The 17428-nt window shown below is 40.2% G+C and overlaps 1 protein-coding gene across 2 annotated transcripts in view; it reads left to right on the forward strand.

Annotated features, from left to right (window-relative positions):
* The window catches only part of hhip (hedgehog interacting protein), a 31353-nt gene extending 16303 nt beyond the window's left edge, over positions 1-15050 (forward strand). For both annotated transcript variants that reach the window (XM_028567035.1, XM_028567045.1), the window contains exons 5-13: positions 553-704; positions 2052-2225; positions 2349-2492; positions 2783-2901; positions 4101-4224; positions 5158-5303; positions 6502-6583; positions 13293-13441; positions 13709-15050. In XM_028567035.1, coding sequence (XP_028422836.1) covers positions 553-704; positions 2052-2225; positions 2349-2492; positions 2783-2901; positions 4101-4224; positions 5158-5303; positions 6502-6583; positions 13293-13441; positions 13709-13905 — 1287 coding nt within the window. In that variant the 3' untranslated portion in view covers positions 13906-15050. The remainder of the gene's footprint in view (positions 1-552; positions 705-2051; positions 2226-2348; positions 2493-2782; positions 2902-4100; positions 4225-5157; positions 5304-6501; positions 6584-13292; positions 13442-13708) is intronic.
* The last annotated feature ends 2378 nt before the right edge of the window (positions 15051-17428 follow it).

Below are 17428 nucleotides of genomic sequence, written 5' to 3' on the forward strand. Positions count from 1 at the left end.
TCTATGAACTGTGAGTGAGCTAATAAATTCTTTCAGCCACTCAGCGTAGCATTCACGGATATCCCCCAAAGATTACACACACAAATCACTGCACAATGGAGGCCACCGGGAGGGCCTGGGCGTCACAGGGCCCCCCCGACACTGTGGACATGCGCACATAACCAGGCTGCAGAGAGGACTGGGCAAAGGCGGGGGGTTGTAGAGGAGGTTGTGCTGCTCTACCCAGAGTCAAATGCTTCATAATGGTTGGTAATGGTATATTCAAGGAAGTTGGTGAAGGTGTGAAGTGAAACAGGCAAGGGTAGAAAAAGAGAGAATGGGAGAATAGCAGGGGTGTGAAAGGGAATGTGATGGATAAATAAAAAGGGGGATTAGAGAGGTTGAAGAATTAAAGGAGGTGGGGGTGATGGGTGTGCAGGGGTTTGCATGTAGTGGTCTTGGTGATGATGAAGATGACCGAGGGGGGTGATTCCAACCCCACACAGCCCGAGCAGAAGCCAAGGAGGGACATAATTAACTCCTGGATCTTTTGTGTTTCTCATCTGACTGCAGGGTGGAGATGAAAGGGGCCTGCTAAGCCTGGCATTCCACCCCAATTACAAGAAGAATGGCAAGCTCTACGTCTCCTACACCACCAACCAAGAGCGCTGGGCTATTGGACCACACGACCACATTCTCCGTGTGGTTGAATACACCGTTTCGAGGTAATGGGAGGAGTGTGTGCCAAATCTACCTTAAAATATGGCTTGGTCACTGCCTGAAAGGAAACCTCAGCTGCCTTACAGTCTACACAACATTAAATTGACCTATTAACTATTGAGGACTAATATAGCCTGGACATTCATTTCTTCATGCAGGGCAGTTTACAATGTGGTCAGTCGTAATTTGTAGCAATGCATGACGATTGGTGAAAATTCCAACAATCTGCATTTCAGTACATGCTTTCACTTTACTGTTGATTGCTTAAACATTCAAATGGTGCAATTATAAGCTTTTTCAAATGCATTAGGAGAAATAAGAATAAGATGAAATTGAAACTTATTGGATGTTGTGAAAAACTTCTGATCACAAAACCCTGAAGGAATTGATCATAATATGTGCTGTTCCCCTCCAGCAACACTGATTTGACAGAGATAATGGTAACCATAGTAATTACGAAAGCTATAAGAGCACACTGTGTAATATGGGCGTTCATTTGCAACACTTGTGATGATAGCAATGTTGCCTTTTGCCACACTCCCTTCACAATGACCTGTAATTAAGAAAACAATCTTTTCTCACGAAGGTGTTTAAGTGTTACATTTTAATTTGCATAATCACAGTTGTATGTTTGACTTAATCATCTAATCTTAATTATAGTCTTGGCATGCAGTCTTGGTGACTGCAGCGTATAGTCCCTAATTTGAGGGTCCAATAGAGAAATGACAGTTAAAGTATGTGATGGTAGTTTAAGAGAGTAATTTATTTTTTCTTTGGCAAGCTGCTTTTTAAAAATTGCAGAACTACCCAAAATAACATTTCATGAAATATTTGTTGCTGATACTGTGAAGCCAAATCCTCACTTTGCACTAGAACTTGTGCAACATTTTTAAGCCTGTGTTACATCTCCACCCACTCTCTTTGCCTTACTGAGACAATGCATTAGACTAAATGTCTCCAGACACAAACTATTTAATGTCATTTCATGTTGGATTTTGTGTGGTATGTCATGTCAGCGTTTCTTATCCATGTTGTATCCTTCTACCCACCGGCAAAATTATTCTTTAAAGTAATTAGAGACAATCAAAGTGTGTACATGTCTTACGCAGTATATTTCAAAACATTAAATCACATTTCTTTAGTGACTTTTAGCCCAATCAAGAGCCAACTGCGTCCAAAAGCCACTTACACAACACCCTAATACAGTGTATACTTTTGAATCTAATATGAGACCGTATGGAAGTCATGTAGGCATATAAATGTTGTACTGACATATATTAGTTAATTTGTAAGGTAAGATTTGCACCCATTGACAGAACCCAGTGACAATAATGTATTGTGTTTTTCCTAAGGAAAAACCCCAACCAGGTGGACACCCGGACTGTCCGGGTGCTGATGGAAGTGGCAGAGCTGCACAGGAAGCACCTAGGTGGTCAACTTCTGTTCAGCCCTGATGGTCTGTTGCACATCGTCCTGGGAGATGGCATGATCACCCTGGATGATATGGAGGAGATGGATGGACTCAGGTGAGATCAGATGTCTAAGAATTGTAGTATAAATGATCGAGTGCTGGTGTGTGTGCCCCAAGATTGAATCCTTTCCTAGCTCCCACCATCGTGAAGGTGTATTTTGTTTGTGTTTGAATGCAGTGATTTCACAGGGTCCATCCTGAGGGTAGATGTGGACACAGACTGCTGTACATCACCTTATTCAATACCGCGGAACAACCCGTACTTCAACAGCACCAACCAGCCACCTGAGATATTTGCTCATGGATTACATGACCCAGGCAGGTGAGTAAACATTTAATGAGACACTTCAGCAACGTCACACTGAAATACTTAACAGCTGTTCCTGGCAAAAGAGATCCGCTTTTCAAAATTGGGCTGCCTGATTCAAACTTTTACTGTTTTTTGTTCTGTAAAAAATGAGAAGCTTACACAGCAATTATCCTCATATATCTGTTTTATTACTGCTGTTTTTAGGAAAAAGTTTCGTAAACTCAGACTGTTTTTATGCCAACTTGCCACCTTGTAGTTGGTTGGTTTCAATACTTTACTTCTGTTTTCCCTGCGTTCTGTAGGTGTGCAGTAGATCGACTTCAGACTGACAATGGGAGTCTCCTGATCCTCTGTACAGATGCCAGTGGCAAAAACACATCAGCAGGAAGAATACTGGAGATTACTAAAGGGAAAGATTATGGTGAGTTACAATTTCCATGAGATTTTCCAAAAATATTTACCCTTTTTTAAGTTTGGAAAGAATTCATTATTTGCAATGTTGATAGCTCATGATAAAAATAACTGATTGTAACCTTTGTCTTCTTTTTGTTTGATGGGATTACATCTTGAGAAAGAAATGAAAATATGTTAACCTCTTGGATAACCTTTCATATTTACTCTGCTGAAAATGACATCTGTTTTTAAGAAGGTCTTTCATTTTGTAAGAGCATGGTGTTTTGGCAACAAGTTCAGAAAAAAACCCGGGTTGAGTCCAGAGACAGTGAAAGTTGAATGTAAAAATGATGTGATCGAGAAAGATTCCCCCCCTCGTGGAGTGCAGATTTGCCAAGGGAATGTAAGATTATGTCCACAAGTAAGATTTAAAGCTGTCAACAACAATAACCTGTCTAGATGATGGTTTAGCATTGTTGAAAACACAGCTGAGTGAGGCCTAGTTCTTCTCACATTGAGAAAATAATCAATAACAGCAGCGCCTCCACAATGCTAAGCCTTCTCTTTACAAAAAAAAACTAATTACTGCTGTTTGTTCCAAATTACATTGGACTGGTTATCTTTGCCACAATGAGAGTTGTTCTGGCAACCCAAATAAACCCCTCAACCTTGATCTCTCACTCCAAGTCAAAGTGCCAGTTATTGCCACAGACCGCTTCTCACTTGGCTTGATGCCTGATTTAGCCAGTTACCCAAACTCTAAAGTAATCACAGTTGGGAAATGAGCACACTAAGTCTTGGATCATCATTTTTAAAGGCAGCAAACCTCCATATATATTTCCCTTTGCCAAGACAACTGTAATCCAGAAAACATGCCATGTTGCCTCAACATCACATTTATGAATACAAAATTAATACATTATCTCACAGTTTTGATAAAGACAAATAAATGTTTAAGTTGGCTGCCAATGAAGATGTCAAACTTATTGCTGTCCAGTTTAAATCAAGATGCACTTTTTGCTCTTTTTTTCTTATTGAATTGAGTTCCCCTAATAGGAACCATACAACCATTATGTCTAATAGACTACAGATAAATTTAAGTAAACATGGTTAATCTTTTTGATTTCAAGACAAAAAACAGCACTTACTATCATGGGCATACATTATTATAATTCCTTAAGTAGATCAGTAGGTTGTAACCACATTTGCCTCCTTGTTCCTCCCCAGAAAATGAGCCTTCTGTCTATGACCTGCAGTCCAGTGGAGGAGCACCACCTGTGGGGGGTTTCATCTACAGAGGCTGCCAGTCTAGAAGACTTTATGGCAGCTATGTGTTTGGAGATAAAAATGGGTAAGAATTAAAAAGGCCTGAGCGTTGAAACAGTACTTAGTACATAATCAAGCTGAAAAATGAAGTTGCTACATGTTGTGAAATCTAGATTGACTCCCTGCACACTTGTTGATGGAAATCTTTAATTTAAAGACATATTAGGGGCTTCATCCTATTTTTATTTTTTTTTATCCTATTGACGTTCAAGTACACTTGATTTATGAGTTATGAGTCAAACATCTTAAGTCCTATTAAGATCAACATTACTCTTCTCTTCCCACACTGAAAACCTGTCCCTTGAATCGGCATGTGCCAAAGTAAACACAAAGTTCCATCCACGTGGGGGAAAACAAGTTTTATGTTACTGTCACCACTAGGGCACGGCCCATTCAGTGTAAATGGAGATTAGACATCCTGCTCTGTGCTGTTCACACTTTTCTTTGGTTTGTAATTTATCCTACTTTGCTGATGTCAAACACTGATGCTTGAGTAAACAAAGGAAGTAAATAGCGGCGGGGGAAGTACACTATCAGGAGTTGGCACTGTGTTTAAAACAATGTGTGGTCGGTTAATTCTGTGCCTCATTACAATTTGAGGGCATATTGTTGTGGCTAAGTGAAGGCTCCGGCATTATGTTTGTTTTGAAACTGAAAGCCAAGGTCTTAAATAACACCATGTGAGACATGGGGTGGAAAAGGAAGATGGGTCAATGATCCATGGTACAATTACACGTAAAAGTTGTCCCGGTTTCTAGATCTCAGCTGTAATTTTCCTAATACTGCTGCACATGAATTTAAAAATATTGTATTTCTTACTTGTACAGTGATTTATACATGTAAGAAGCTTATATGTAATGTATAGTACATAATCAGCAGTATCTGCATAAGATAAACTGACAAAGTAATTATTGTAGTCATTCACCTCCTCTGTGTGTTTTCTTTGTTTCTTTGTCAGTAACCTGCGGATCCTCCAGAAGTCTACATTGTCAACATCAGCAAGTGGTGAACAGTGGCTGGAGAAAGCTCTTTGTCTAGGCCCAGCTGGCTCCTGTGGCTCCATGCTTGTGGGACACATCTTGGGTTTCGGAGAGGATGAACTAGGTCAGTAGGGCAATGATAAAAAAAACCTACACAGTAAATCATATTATCTATCTCTTCCTTTGTTCTGTTCTTCCTCCCTATATCCACATGAGTGACAGCTATTTATTAACTTATTTTCCAAAATCACTTTTGGGTTTCACAACATGAACCTTTGAAGGCCTTTGGCTTCAAATGATGGATGTCAAAACTATGGAAAAATCATGGCTTAGTCATTTTGTTGTATATTTATCAATGGTGCATATGTAAACATCATGGTGAGGAATTTTCCAGTTGGTTATTTAAAAGACGTTTTTAATGTTTTGCAAAATTTAGAAAAAATATTGCACCTAGCCAACAAGGAGTTACACTCAAAACTACAGGGGAACTAATACCCCTCTTAATCTAGCTCTATGACATGTTCCAACAGGATATTAAATAGTGCGTCCTTCCTTCTGAATTAATTGTCATTTCCATAAAAAAGCAATGATACTCCAAAGACCCACTTATGGCCTGCGTATTGGCCCACCTACAGGGAGATGTTTTGCATGGTTAGAGTGATGTGTTACTGTTTACCTGGGGGGACTGCAGCATTAAGATAAGTTAGGGTGAGCTAAGGTGAGTGAAATAATATTATTATACAGAACATTTTTACCAGCTGGACCCCCACCACTCACTCACAGAATTATTAACTGTCAGCTCTGGTGTTTCTGATTAAAATGAGCACATTATGTGGATCACTCACACAGCCATCAGAAATGTTTGATCACAGTTCTTGCCAGGTCTTGGAGTTATTATTTGATGAGGTATTTAAAGATTCCTGCATTTGATCATGATTTGCAAGTGGTGCAAAACTCATGGAGGGGGTGGGCTTGTGTCCCAAAGTATGGGCCCCACAGACACATGTTTACAATTTGTCCCCTTTAGGAATTTTCTTGCGGGCTTGTTCCTCATTAAATGATCTGCCTGGTTCCCAGTCATGAGTATCCAATTGTCCCATTAAACTATTTCTTAAAGTCTTTTGGCAAGTGCAGCAATGCAGAAGCTGTAGCTGCTCCCCATCTCCTTATGTTCTCTCTTTTGTCCTCTTGTCTCATCTCCTCATTTTGGCACAGATATTACGTGGATTGCAGAAAGGTTAATTATTGGGACATATACTGCACATTAAAAGTATGTAATGCAAATAGTCCTGATGGCCCATTTCCATGTTCCTCTTTTGCAGGTGAAGTCTACATACTGGCAAGCAGTAAAAGCATGGCACAGTCACACAGTGGGAAACTCTACAAGCTGGTAGACCCTAAAAGGTAGCATGAAGTACATTTTCTTTTTCTAGGGGGATGGTTTGCTTGATATTTGGAAAGGGCCTTTGCGTGAACCATATTTTTATGTTTGTAAACAGTGGTGGTATACAGTTGGGTATCAGTAAGTAATTGTTCCCTTATGCCATTAAATGAGACTCGAGCAAACCAGCCCACCATCCCTAATTCCATGCTGGTTTTCTTTTTTGGTGAGACTAATATTATCCCACATACAGTATATCATACAAGACACATGCAACCGACTCTCATTAAACCATGGATTTATAATCACATGCATTTTTTTCTTCCTCAAGTCCGTACTACCAATACATGCCCCCTTCACACACTTAACATATCGCTGTGACCAGAACTTTTTTTGCCCTTCAACGCCGTCACATCGACCACCTGCCTGGGCCAAAACAAATGCTGAGCAGTAAGTGGAGAATAAGCATAGCATTTCAAAATGTTAGTATAAAGTACTGCTAACAGAAACACTGACTAGCTGGCTATGTTCACCTTGGCAACTATTGCCTGCTGGTTAGTTTCAGAGCATTAGACAACAGGGTTTATTCTGCTGAGAGTAAGGAAAACACAAAGTCACCTGTTGTCAAGCACAGAGACCTCTACATATTTTATTGAAGCATACATAGAAACACACACACATGTTCATGCATATACTGTAGAGCACATTTTATTCGTCAATATGTGGACAGAGTTCAGCAACACTCCAGCGCACACACAGCACCTTAACTTTGAGCAATGCAGTCCAGTCTATCCGTCACTATTTCCATGCAGTCTGATGCTTAATTAGTTGATGTTAAACAACTGGAATGTGTGGGCAACATGTGCGTGCATCTTCATAATTCAAATGTGTGTGCGTGTCACTGTGTCATAATTCTTACCTTATGCATCCAAGTATTAGATATCATTCCGATATTGATGGATCTATAAACTATTTGTGCAAATACATGTGAAAAACATTTTGTCAATAAAGATGAGAAAGTATGCAGACAGGGCATGAATTTATCCCACATGATACAGTAGGGATGCATAAGCATTTGTGTCTGATATATTACCCTGGCAGTAAGAAAATTACCGCAAACATAAGCAGACTTTGTAATTCAAACCAACTGCATATTAAGTCTCAATGAACCCCCCATGTTTCTGCCTATGTTATCAGCACTTTTGCAGGAAGTTTAAAGAGTGAGATCCTGCAGGGTTAGGCCAGTATGCGCAGGTCAGTAAGTGGGTCATGTCCAACTTTAAACATACTGAATGAACAAGAAAAGTCCCAAATTAATAATGTTTCTTAAGGCTAGGTCAGATTTGATTAAGAGTGGCAGATAAAGTAAGAGAAGCAGACTCGGAGAGAGAGACTATGCATGCCTCAGAATCACAATAGAAACATATCCGCAGCTGATTATTCCTGGGTGACGACAGTGCCACCCAGGCATTAGCACAATTAATTACACCACAGATGTTTCAAAGGGGCCCTGGTGGCTCACTCCGTATTTATGTTTTCTGGCGTGGCTGCTGGACGCATTTCTCCCAAAGAACAATTTTTTCCACCATCAAGTGGACTTGTTTAGTCTGTGCAGACCCTGTGGTGTTGGAGTCTTGACTCCTAATACACTTTGGCATCGTTATTATGATCTTGTTACAGGGAGGATGGAGAGGGGGTGACGGGGGAGTAAATAGGGTAGCTAACGTGTCTGACCTCAGCGCGTTATCAAGTCTGGTGGTCCTTCCCTTTTTTCTTTTCCAAACTGTGAGGACATCTGGACCCTAAAGCCCTCTCATAAAGAGGTTTGTTTTAGAGTATGGTGGTTTTTGTGGTTCAGAATAGCATCTAGCACTGTGTTGTGATCAACTGTGTGTTTGGGAACATAGAGGGGAAAAGAGGAATTGCTAGTGAGGCTTACAGGGAAACATCAGCCATAAAATCCCTCAGCAGTGTTTGTGTAAACATGTCCTGGCCAGATGACTTCATTTTTAGGTATTTGTTTGTCAGTTGGAGTACCCCTCCAATAATAAATAGGCCACCATGCATTTTGAAACATGCTGAAAAGAGACAGAGCAAGACAGGGCTTGTTTGTGGTATAGCAGTTGGATAGAATTACTTCCAATCATAAAGTCTGTATATGGTGACTGTGAGATGCAGTTGAAAGCTTTAAATCAGCAGTAGGTGGACCTTTGAGTTTAGATTATCTTCACTGTATATCGTTCGCAAAGATTAAGACTGGGTATGGTTTAGTTTATTTGTATTGCACCTTTCAACAACAATGTAGTTCAGAGTACTTTACATAAGATATCTTACCTACTATATTAGCCTTAAAGACACAGTAATTGAGTGAAGCAGTAGCCCTCAAACTGAATGAAACTTGAGTTTGATTGTGTTTTAATCTGCACATATACTGCATGCAGTTATTCATGGACAAGTTTGGATACTTTTCAGTCCCATTGAGTCTGCATTTGATAACAAAATTATGTATACAGTGAAAGCTTTATATTTATGCCAGAAACAAATAATGCCATAAAGACCTGTTTCTTTATGAGAAAAGAAACGTACTAACAAACTAAGACATTATGATTCAGCACAAAACAGGGACTTGTTTCAGCCCCTCTGTATGCAATACGTCATGGGAGTCATATAGCAAAGTTACGTGTTTATCATATCATAATTCAAAAGGCACATGTTGCACTCCATCCATGCAGTCTGACAGAATCAGCCTTGCTCTAACAGTTGGTCCTCGGCAATAGCTTAATTGTAACATACAGTATAGGAGGTTCAAAGTTCTTTACTAGTTGTCCAAAACAATAACAGAAGTCGTTGTTGGCAGTAAAAGTCTTAGGCCTCAGGCACTCAGACCTAGACCTCCTGCTGATTTCTGGTCTAAAATGCAATTTGCCTTTCAATTTGTTACAGCCCCTCTCCATAGAGAAGAAGGGAAAGCAGTATTATAAAAGACTTTTCACATGTTCAGGTTTTGTCAGCTGCAGGCTGGACTGATTGAATGACATTGCGCATAGCCCTTAAAAAGACATATTGAACTTCGAATAGGGTCCTGGGACCTCCTTTATGAACTGCATTAGCCATGGAAGTCACAAATCACTAGATGTACAGGGAAAGGAGGTAGCGGGGGCTCGTTTGTGGATATACAGTATTTATCTGTATGTGCGCCTCTCTGTGTTATTTGTGTGTTTACAGATATAAACTGTGTGGGTGGTGCGTACACGCGAACATGCACATCTGTGAGCCTGTGTGAGCGTGTGGTACGCTAGCTCCCAGCACGCTGCCGAAAAAAAGCCTTTTCTTTATTTTCCTATCCCTCTTAAATCTTCCTACATCTCTGCTGTGGTCCTTCCCTTGACAAAGCTGCTTGCCAGTCGCACTGAATAGCCCTAGCTCCTACAATACACAGTAAATTTCGTGCACAATAAAAACAAGGAATGAAGCTACAAAAGACGCCCCCAAACAATGGAGTCAGATGACAAAACAGCAAAAGAGACCACACTGGGCCGTTTGATTTAGCTATTGTTAGGGCTCACAATGTACACCACTCCACAGCCCTTTTCTCACATATACCTCATGTCAATCAAACAGGCCCTGTGAGCCAACAAGCTAAACACACACACACACACACACACTGACAAACATAATCAAACAGATAATCAAAAACACTAATCTGATAGCGCAGACCTAAATGGATATCAGTGTTAAGATATGTTGATGTTCAGCTTCATCTGATGTAAGGGTAGAAGGGAGGGCAGTTTAGAGGACAAAACGACTTAATCTGCATTTATCTTCCTGGTTTTCTGCCATTTCTTCACAACCGTACAGTTATTCCTGAACTAGTATGCCTTTCTTACTTTCCACTCACTTTTTTAATTCTAATTCTGACACAATCTGCATTTTATTTCTGAATTTCATCATCATCATCATCATCATCATCATCATCTCTCTCTCTCTCTCTCTCTCTCTCTCTCTCTCTCTCTCTCTCTCTCTCTCTGGTCCATGTAACTACCTCATGTGTGAGCACTGTCGCCCTTCTCCCACTCCCTCGCTCTCACATACACCACCCCTCCCAAAGTTGATAAATTCCCACAGTGGCTGTTGACCCAGCTGCCTTTGTCAAGTGGCGCTACCAGCAGGTGCTGTTTTCACAGCCACCCTGGCAGTCGTACAGACTGTTTAGTAGCGCTGCTGACCCCTGCCTACTATTAACAGTGTTAGCTACAGACCCCCGAATCCTCCAGGGACTCTTACTCTTTCTCTCTCTCTGCCTCTCTTTCTATTTGCTTCACTCCTTCGCTCTTTTTTAACTGCATGCAGCCTGCAACAACAAAAGCCAGCACGGATGGAGTCTGGAGTTGGGTGCTGATGGGAGCATGGGAATCAACCCCTCCGCCCTCCATCCTCCAAATTTAAAGCAACTTTAAAACACACACACACACACACACACACACACACACACACACACACACACACACACACACACACACACACACACACACAGTCACAGTATTGTCACTGTGCAGTCAGTGTGTCGGAACATTTGCAACACATTTTTCCAACTAGAAAGTAAACACTTGCACAAACTACAATACAATTATCACTTTAATTTGTCCAACAACTGACAGATCAAAATGGCCCTTACAACAGAATACTAACATCATCTATGATTGATACATAGTAGCTCAGCTCAACCAGATGTATGCAATACAGTAACTTCAGAACATTGCTGATTTCAGATTTGATATACAAAATGATCAATCCTGAATTCCATCTAGTTTTGGTTTCTACTGCTGATGGACCAATTCCTCTCCAGCCATGATTGATGAGGTCTGCATATATACACACTCACACACTGACCTCACTACTGATGCACTTAAGCTCTAATACCTGGCAGCATCAGTCCACAGGAGTCCAGTCGCCATGTGTGTGTGTGTGTGTGTGTGTGTGTGTGTGTGTGTGTGTGTGTGTGTGTGTGTGTCAAATTGTGTTGCCTCATTAGCTTTTTACATCAGTACAACAGAAGTGTTCACACATCAATAGTTCTCCCTCTCTCTCTTTTACAAATGCATACACAGACAAATGTGTGTGAGGTTGTGGGCAACAGGCGCTAACAGACGCTTCACATTTGAACTTGATTACGCACTAGCTGTATTATTTCCAGATTTGTAGAGCGTGATATGAAATAATTCTGTTTCAGCCCATTTGCTGATGTGCGTGCCTGGATGTTTGTCTTTATATGGAATGATCACAATATGTCTCTTTGGTGTTCAGACTTTACTCATATGGTGTGGAGATGTTTGCGTTTGTGTGTTTCTGCATTTTCCAAATCATGTTTATATCTGTGGGAGCCCTGTGTTAACCCTATGTGTTGTTTTTTTTGGTGTTTTATTTAAGGAAAACCAAAACCCTAAATCAAAACAATGAAAGCGCCACACTTGACGTGGTTATTGTTCCTGCTGATAGTTTAAATCCAGCTTAGCTTCACAATTGACTTGCGATGAATTCACAATATACAGAAAAAAAATGTCCATATATCAGTGAAAAATCCTTGGAAAATGTATAGACATATACTGTAAAAATGTTTTATCTAACTACAGGGATTGTAACATATGTCCTAATGTGCATCAGTGTTTTACTGTGTACTTCAGCCAATACGAGTTGGATGAGTTTTTTGTTTTTGCCCAGTTTGTTTGTCTGTTAGCAGACTATTTCTTTTTTTAGATAGATTTTGCACGAAACTTCGTGGAACTGTGGTGATCTGGAAAATAAGAGCTGATGTGTGATGGTGGGTGTGACTCCTCACTGAAAGGCTATTCTAAACAGACTCATTTACCGTAGTGTGCCTAAAAGCAGACATAAGAAGAAGGAAACCATCCATTACTAGTTCAATCAAACAACCTGTGGACACTGGAAAAGTCATTTCTGTTGGACAGAACAACCCTGCCAATTTCTACCCTTGGCACAGCAGCTGAGCACAGAACAAATACAGAGCTGATTAGCCATGTAGTGTAACTGGCCAAAAATCTGAAATAGTGGGTAGAATTGAAACAACATATCTCATGACATCAAATCATCCAAACATGGAGTCACAGTATAACTACACACCTTTACACTGCACTTTACTGGCCTTTGTTAAATCAATATCACCATGTTTACATCTATAATTATTTCCAGTCCACTCATTATTATTGGATGCATCTGTTGCCAAAAAATTTTGTTTGAGGCCTTTCAGCAGAGACAGTTGATTGTTCAGGGGCTCTTTAAGGATTCAAAATTGTATGGAGTGGCGTGACTCAAGATCTAATATGCGCCATTCTTCCATTATCATTATTATTGGATGTGAGCTCAACTTTTAACCGGATCTAAATGAAGTGAGCAAGACTTAATTCTCCGACCTTAGAGGCAAAAAAAATCTTTTTTTGTATTCATTCCCTATTAGACTGCTAGAATGATATTACCAACAGTATTTTGGGTCCCAATTAAAGGAGTTGGGATTTACTGATCAAAGTATTTTTAGGATTCTGTTATTATAGCCCCACTGTTTGGTGTGCATTTGGAAGCCGAAATAGCTCAGCTCAGCGTTGGACTAAAGATCTAATTGTCTCAGTACATAGACTATATTCTATAATTCATTAGCATGCCGCATGACGCTTGTGTCCCCCACATATTGACTTTCCCTCCTTTTAACAACTGTTGCAGGCCTCATGCCCCGAAGGAGTGCCAGCATCAGGTGGAGCCTCCAGAGCTGCTGATGACAGCTTGCTCCAGACACTGTAAGAATGGACACTGCACTCCAACTGGGAAGTGCTGCTGCAGCCCCAGCTGGGAGGGACCTTTCTGCAGAGTTGGTGAGTGCCTTTTAGTAGATCTGCATCTGCTGCTTTTAGAGTAGTATCATCTGGACAAACATCCTTGTCTTGTTCCTGTCCAGATGTGCAAATGAGCTTTGTTAATGCACAGCACAGTAGGCCTGCCACATGTATAAATATTCAAAAACGAATTTGGTCTTTTATGACTTAAATTTTGAATGAAACAGAACACCAGCTTCTGTTTCTTCTCATCTTTTCTTACTTAACTTTTGACCACTCTGTCTTCTTCTTTCTCTGTGGCCGTAGCCAAGTGTGAACCAGCCTGCCGAAATGGAGGAGTGTGTATGGAGCCTGACAAGTGCCTGTGTAAGAGCGGCTACTCTGGGGCCCAGTGTGAGAAGAGTGAGCGGGGCATGCCCAATGACCAGGAGAAAGACGGCATTCTGGACCACATCATTGACATGACCTCATACCTCCTAGACCTGACCAGCTATATCGTATAGGGGTGCTGTCATCCTCAAGTTGACACAAATCTACCTACCACCACCAGCAGACTCTAACGAGGTGTCCCTAATATGGCCTCTTAATCTCCCTCACACCCACACAGGCATGTGTACACAAACACACACACACACACACACACACACACACACAAATACACACAGGATCCACATCAGACTGCTTTTCATCCTCATCGCCATACCAAACTCTTTCTCTTTCACCTATAAGCTACTTGCTTTTGAGCACCAGGCCTGGCAGCCAATCTGTGTTCACACTTCGGAGAGACCTGCAGACAGCAGAGGAGATGATTAATAAGCATGGCCAAGTTATGGAAGTTCCACTAAGACATTTCCTCTCTCGTTCAGAAAATGCTCACACAAGGCTGACTCCACAGGAACAGGAACTCCACAGGAACAGACCATTTTAACCCAAGACTTTGGATCTTTTCAGGGGCTATCTGTTGCCGTACTTAAGACCCTCCCCCCTCCAATAAATGGAGTTTGAGGCAGTTCAGCGGAGACAGTTGAATATTCAGGGCTCTTTAAGGATTCAAAATTGTAGCGGCGGCGTGGGTCAAGATCCAATTTGTGCTCATGGTCCATTTCAAACCCAGCAAATTAAATGTCTACATACAGAGACTTTGAAGGAACACTCTGCACCTCTGAAGTCAACGTGAGTCGTGTGTCACCGAGAGCCTGCAGTGCTTTGTGCTATAATATTCTAAAGGCACTAATACAAAGAGGGACGCACCATGTCATCTCACCGATGATGTTGTATTTAGTTTGAGGCCACATTGTCATAAAAAGCTATAACAGTATACAGCGTGTATACTTTGTTTTGCAACACTCACTTACTATCAATGTACGGAATGGATCTACGACAGAGGACTGTCACCGACACAGAAATAGGAACGACTGAGTGAGAACATTTTGTCAAAGCCAGTTTCATACAATCTGAACAGAGTTTTTGGCTCCCATGCACTGTATTCATGTTTTTGTTTCATTCACTTTATTATTCAAAATGAATTTAAACATTTATTAAAAGTGCAATGAGAGTAGTTTAGCATTCACACATACAGTACACACCACGCTATGGTATGGTTTAACAAACTCTTTTCATTGCGTCACACACTGACACTGAACCCAAACTCAAAACTACAAAGAGAAAACATACAGTAGAGCGGTGATGTATATTTCCAATAGATTTTACCTAAGTACTACTTAGTATTGCAACAAAAAAAAAAACTATAGCGTTACTATTATTATCATAGAGGAGGGTTTATTTTTTTAAGCGTAATAATATATGAGAGAGAATGGTGTTTATAGAAAGCAGTTTTACACTAAGCTTGTCAGTTCATGTCATTTCATGTTCTTGTACATACATATGCAGCTTTTTCTTTCCTCTGTTAAGAAAGACACGTGAGGACAAGAATCTTTTCTACTTTTTTCCCCCCCACTGTAAAATTAATGCATGTCTGTGCCTGCAAAGAGTAATTCGGTGCAGTTGGCTGAGTCCATCTAATTCTTTTCCCTGACTTGTGGTTTCATTACCAGTGTCAGAAATGTGTCTCTGTTGTAGGATGATCAAACGTCTCGTCGGGCCACCAAGTCACTGTGGAAGCAGTTCACAGTCATAGGCAGATCTTATCTGTAGTGAGCAGATTTAAGATTAACCTAAGGATCTGTCTAATGGAGATAATATCGATTGAACGTTACACTCTAATGAACATCTGACTCATACATGTAGTCAGAAAACAGTTAAACTCAGACGGGGATTGTCTGGAGCCACATTGATGTGTTGTGTCTTTTCAGATGCCAGACAGAAGTTCATACAGATGCAGCACACGTGGATGCATGCCTAAACTATCTTGTTAAGGACTTTTCATTTTGATCATTTAAATTCCATAAAAAGGGGTCTTGACAGAACCGTCAGTTATTGTGTTTAACAGTTTTGAAGGCAAACAGTTGCAGTTTTGACCTTTCCCCCACCTTTTATTTTGAAAAACAAGTATCATGGTTAATTGAAGTTCAGTATCTGTAAAAGTTGTGTTTGTTCTTCATCTCCCACCTCGCTTGTGTTTGCTAAAATAAATCAACTCTACCTGGTCAAAATGGAATTCATGCTGTAAAATGGAAAAGTATAATTTTTTTTAGCACTTAATGTGAAAGTTGCATTGTAGCTGCTGAGACGGCGTGGTGTGAATAGAATAACCATTTTCATTATTTAAGTAGTTACACAAATAAAATAATTATTTAAGTTCTTCTATGTTGTTTTTACCATTGTACTGTATGTGACCATTTTTTTATTCCTGTATTGTAAATAAAACTAGGGATAACTTTGTTTCTCTACAGAAATATCAATATGTCTATTAAAATTTATAGCATGTCTGAAACATTTGTCTCTCTTTTGTTTTTGGTAATCTGTAATATATGGCAATGTGTTCCTAATAATTTCCTAGGTTGTTAACTTTAATTATTGGAAAAGTAGAAATTTCTGTGGAAAAAGCTTAATTTTAACCTGAGTAAATATTTATTCATTATTAATGGATCTTTGCAAACTTTAAAGACTTCACGGGGGTCAGTGTTATTCTGGCTCTGTCCAATGATTAAAAATGTAATAAAAATCTCCCCACCAAGGCTTGTAAAGCTCACTTATTAACACGTATTATCTTGTTTTGTTTTTGTTTACTGCTTGTCGTCGTCATCCTCCAGGAAGTCATTGCTGCCAGCAAAAAGAATAATACACCTGTAAAACCACAACTTGTCATTTTCACACTTGGGATTTGTGTACGAATTATAGTATATTAGTATTATATAATATCACTTGTTCATTTGTTTGCAGTCATTTTGAGCAAAGCTAAGCTAACCGGTTGCTAGCTGTAGCTTCATTTATCACACAGATGTAAAATGGGGACCGTTGTTGGACTTATCTCTCTCCCCCCTGTCTCCTCCCTATACTCTCACGATATGGTAACTACATGAAAAATATATAAACACAAACAAGATTCACTTCAAACTTGTTATTAAGAAATTACAGCCCGTAAAATAAAGTGTTACCTAAAATCTTAGTCTAGACATAATCTGTCATTATGGGATGGTAACTTAATGTATAACAACCCTGTTCTTGGTCATGGCCCCATACTAGGAATTGTCTCATTTCTGGAAAGTCAGCTGCAGCATTTCCACTGGTGTTTTGTCCTCCAGCCAGGTAAAAAGAGTGAAGAGAAGGATGTTGAGAAAATGTTTAAGTTAAACTAGGGCCAATGTGGCAACAGGCCCAGGGTTTTCCTTTTACTGCTTAAATGGAAAAGCAGCCTGCAGAGTTGACAGCGAGGAGAGAGCTTAGATGGCTGCTATGTCGTCATGCAGCGTCATGGCATCGCTCAAAGTTCAGCCTGAAAAATTCCTCATTTGAAGTGGAAATTTTCCCTCTGTTTTTCAGAAGTACGCAAAACACATTCATGCATGGAGGCACACACGCAAGGGCCACTGCTAATGGCAATATTAATTTCCTTCTCAAAATACC

This window comes from Perca flavescens, chromosome 2, assembly GCF_004354835.1.
Source record: "Perca flavescens isolate YP-PL-M2 chromosome 2, PFLA_1.0, whole genome shotgun sequence".
NCBI lineage: Eukaryota > Metazoa > Chordata > Actinopteri > Perciformes > Percidae > Perca > Perca flavescens.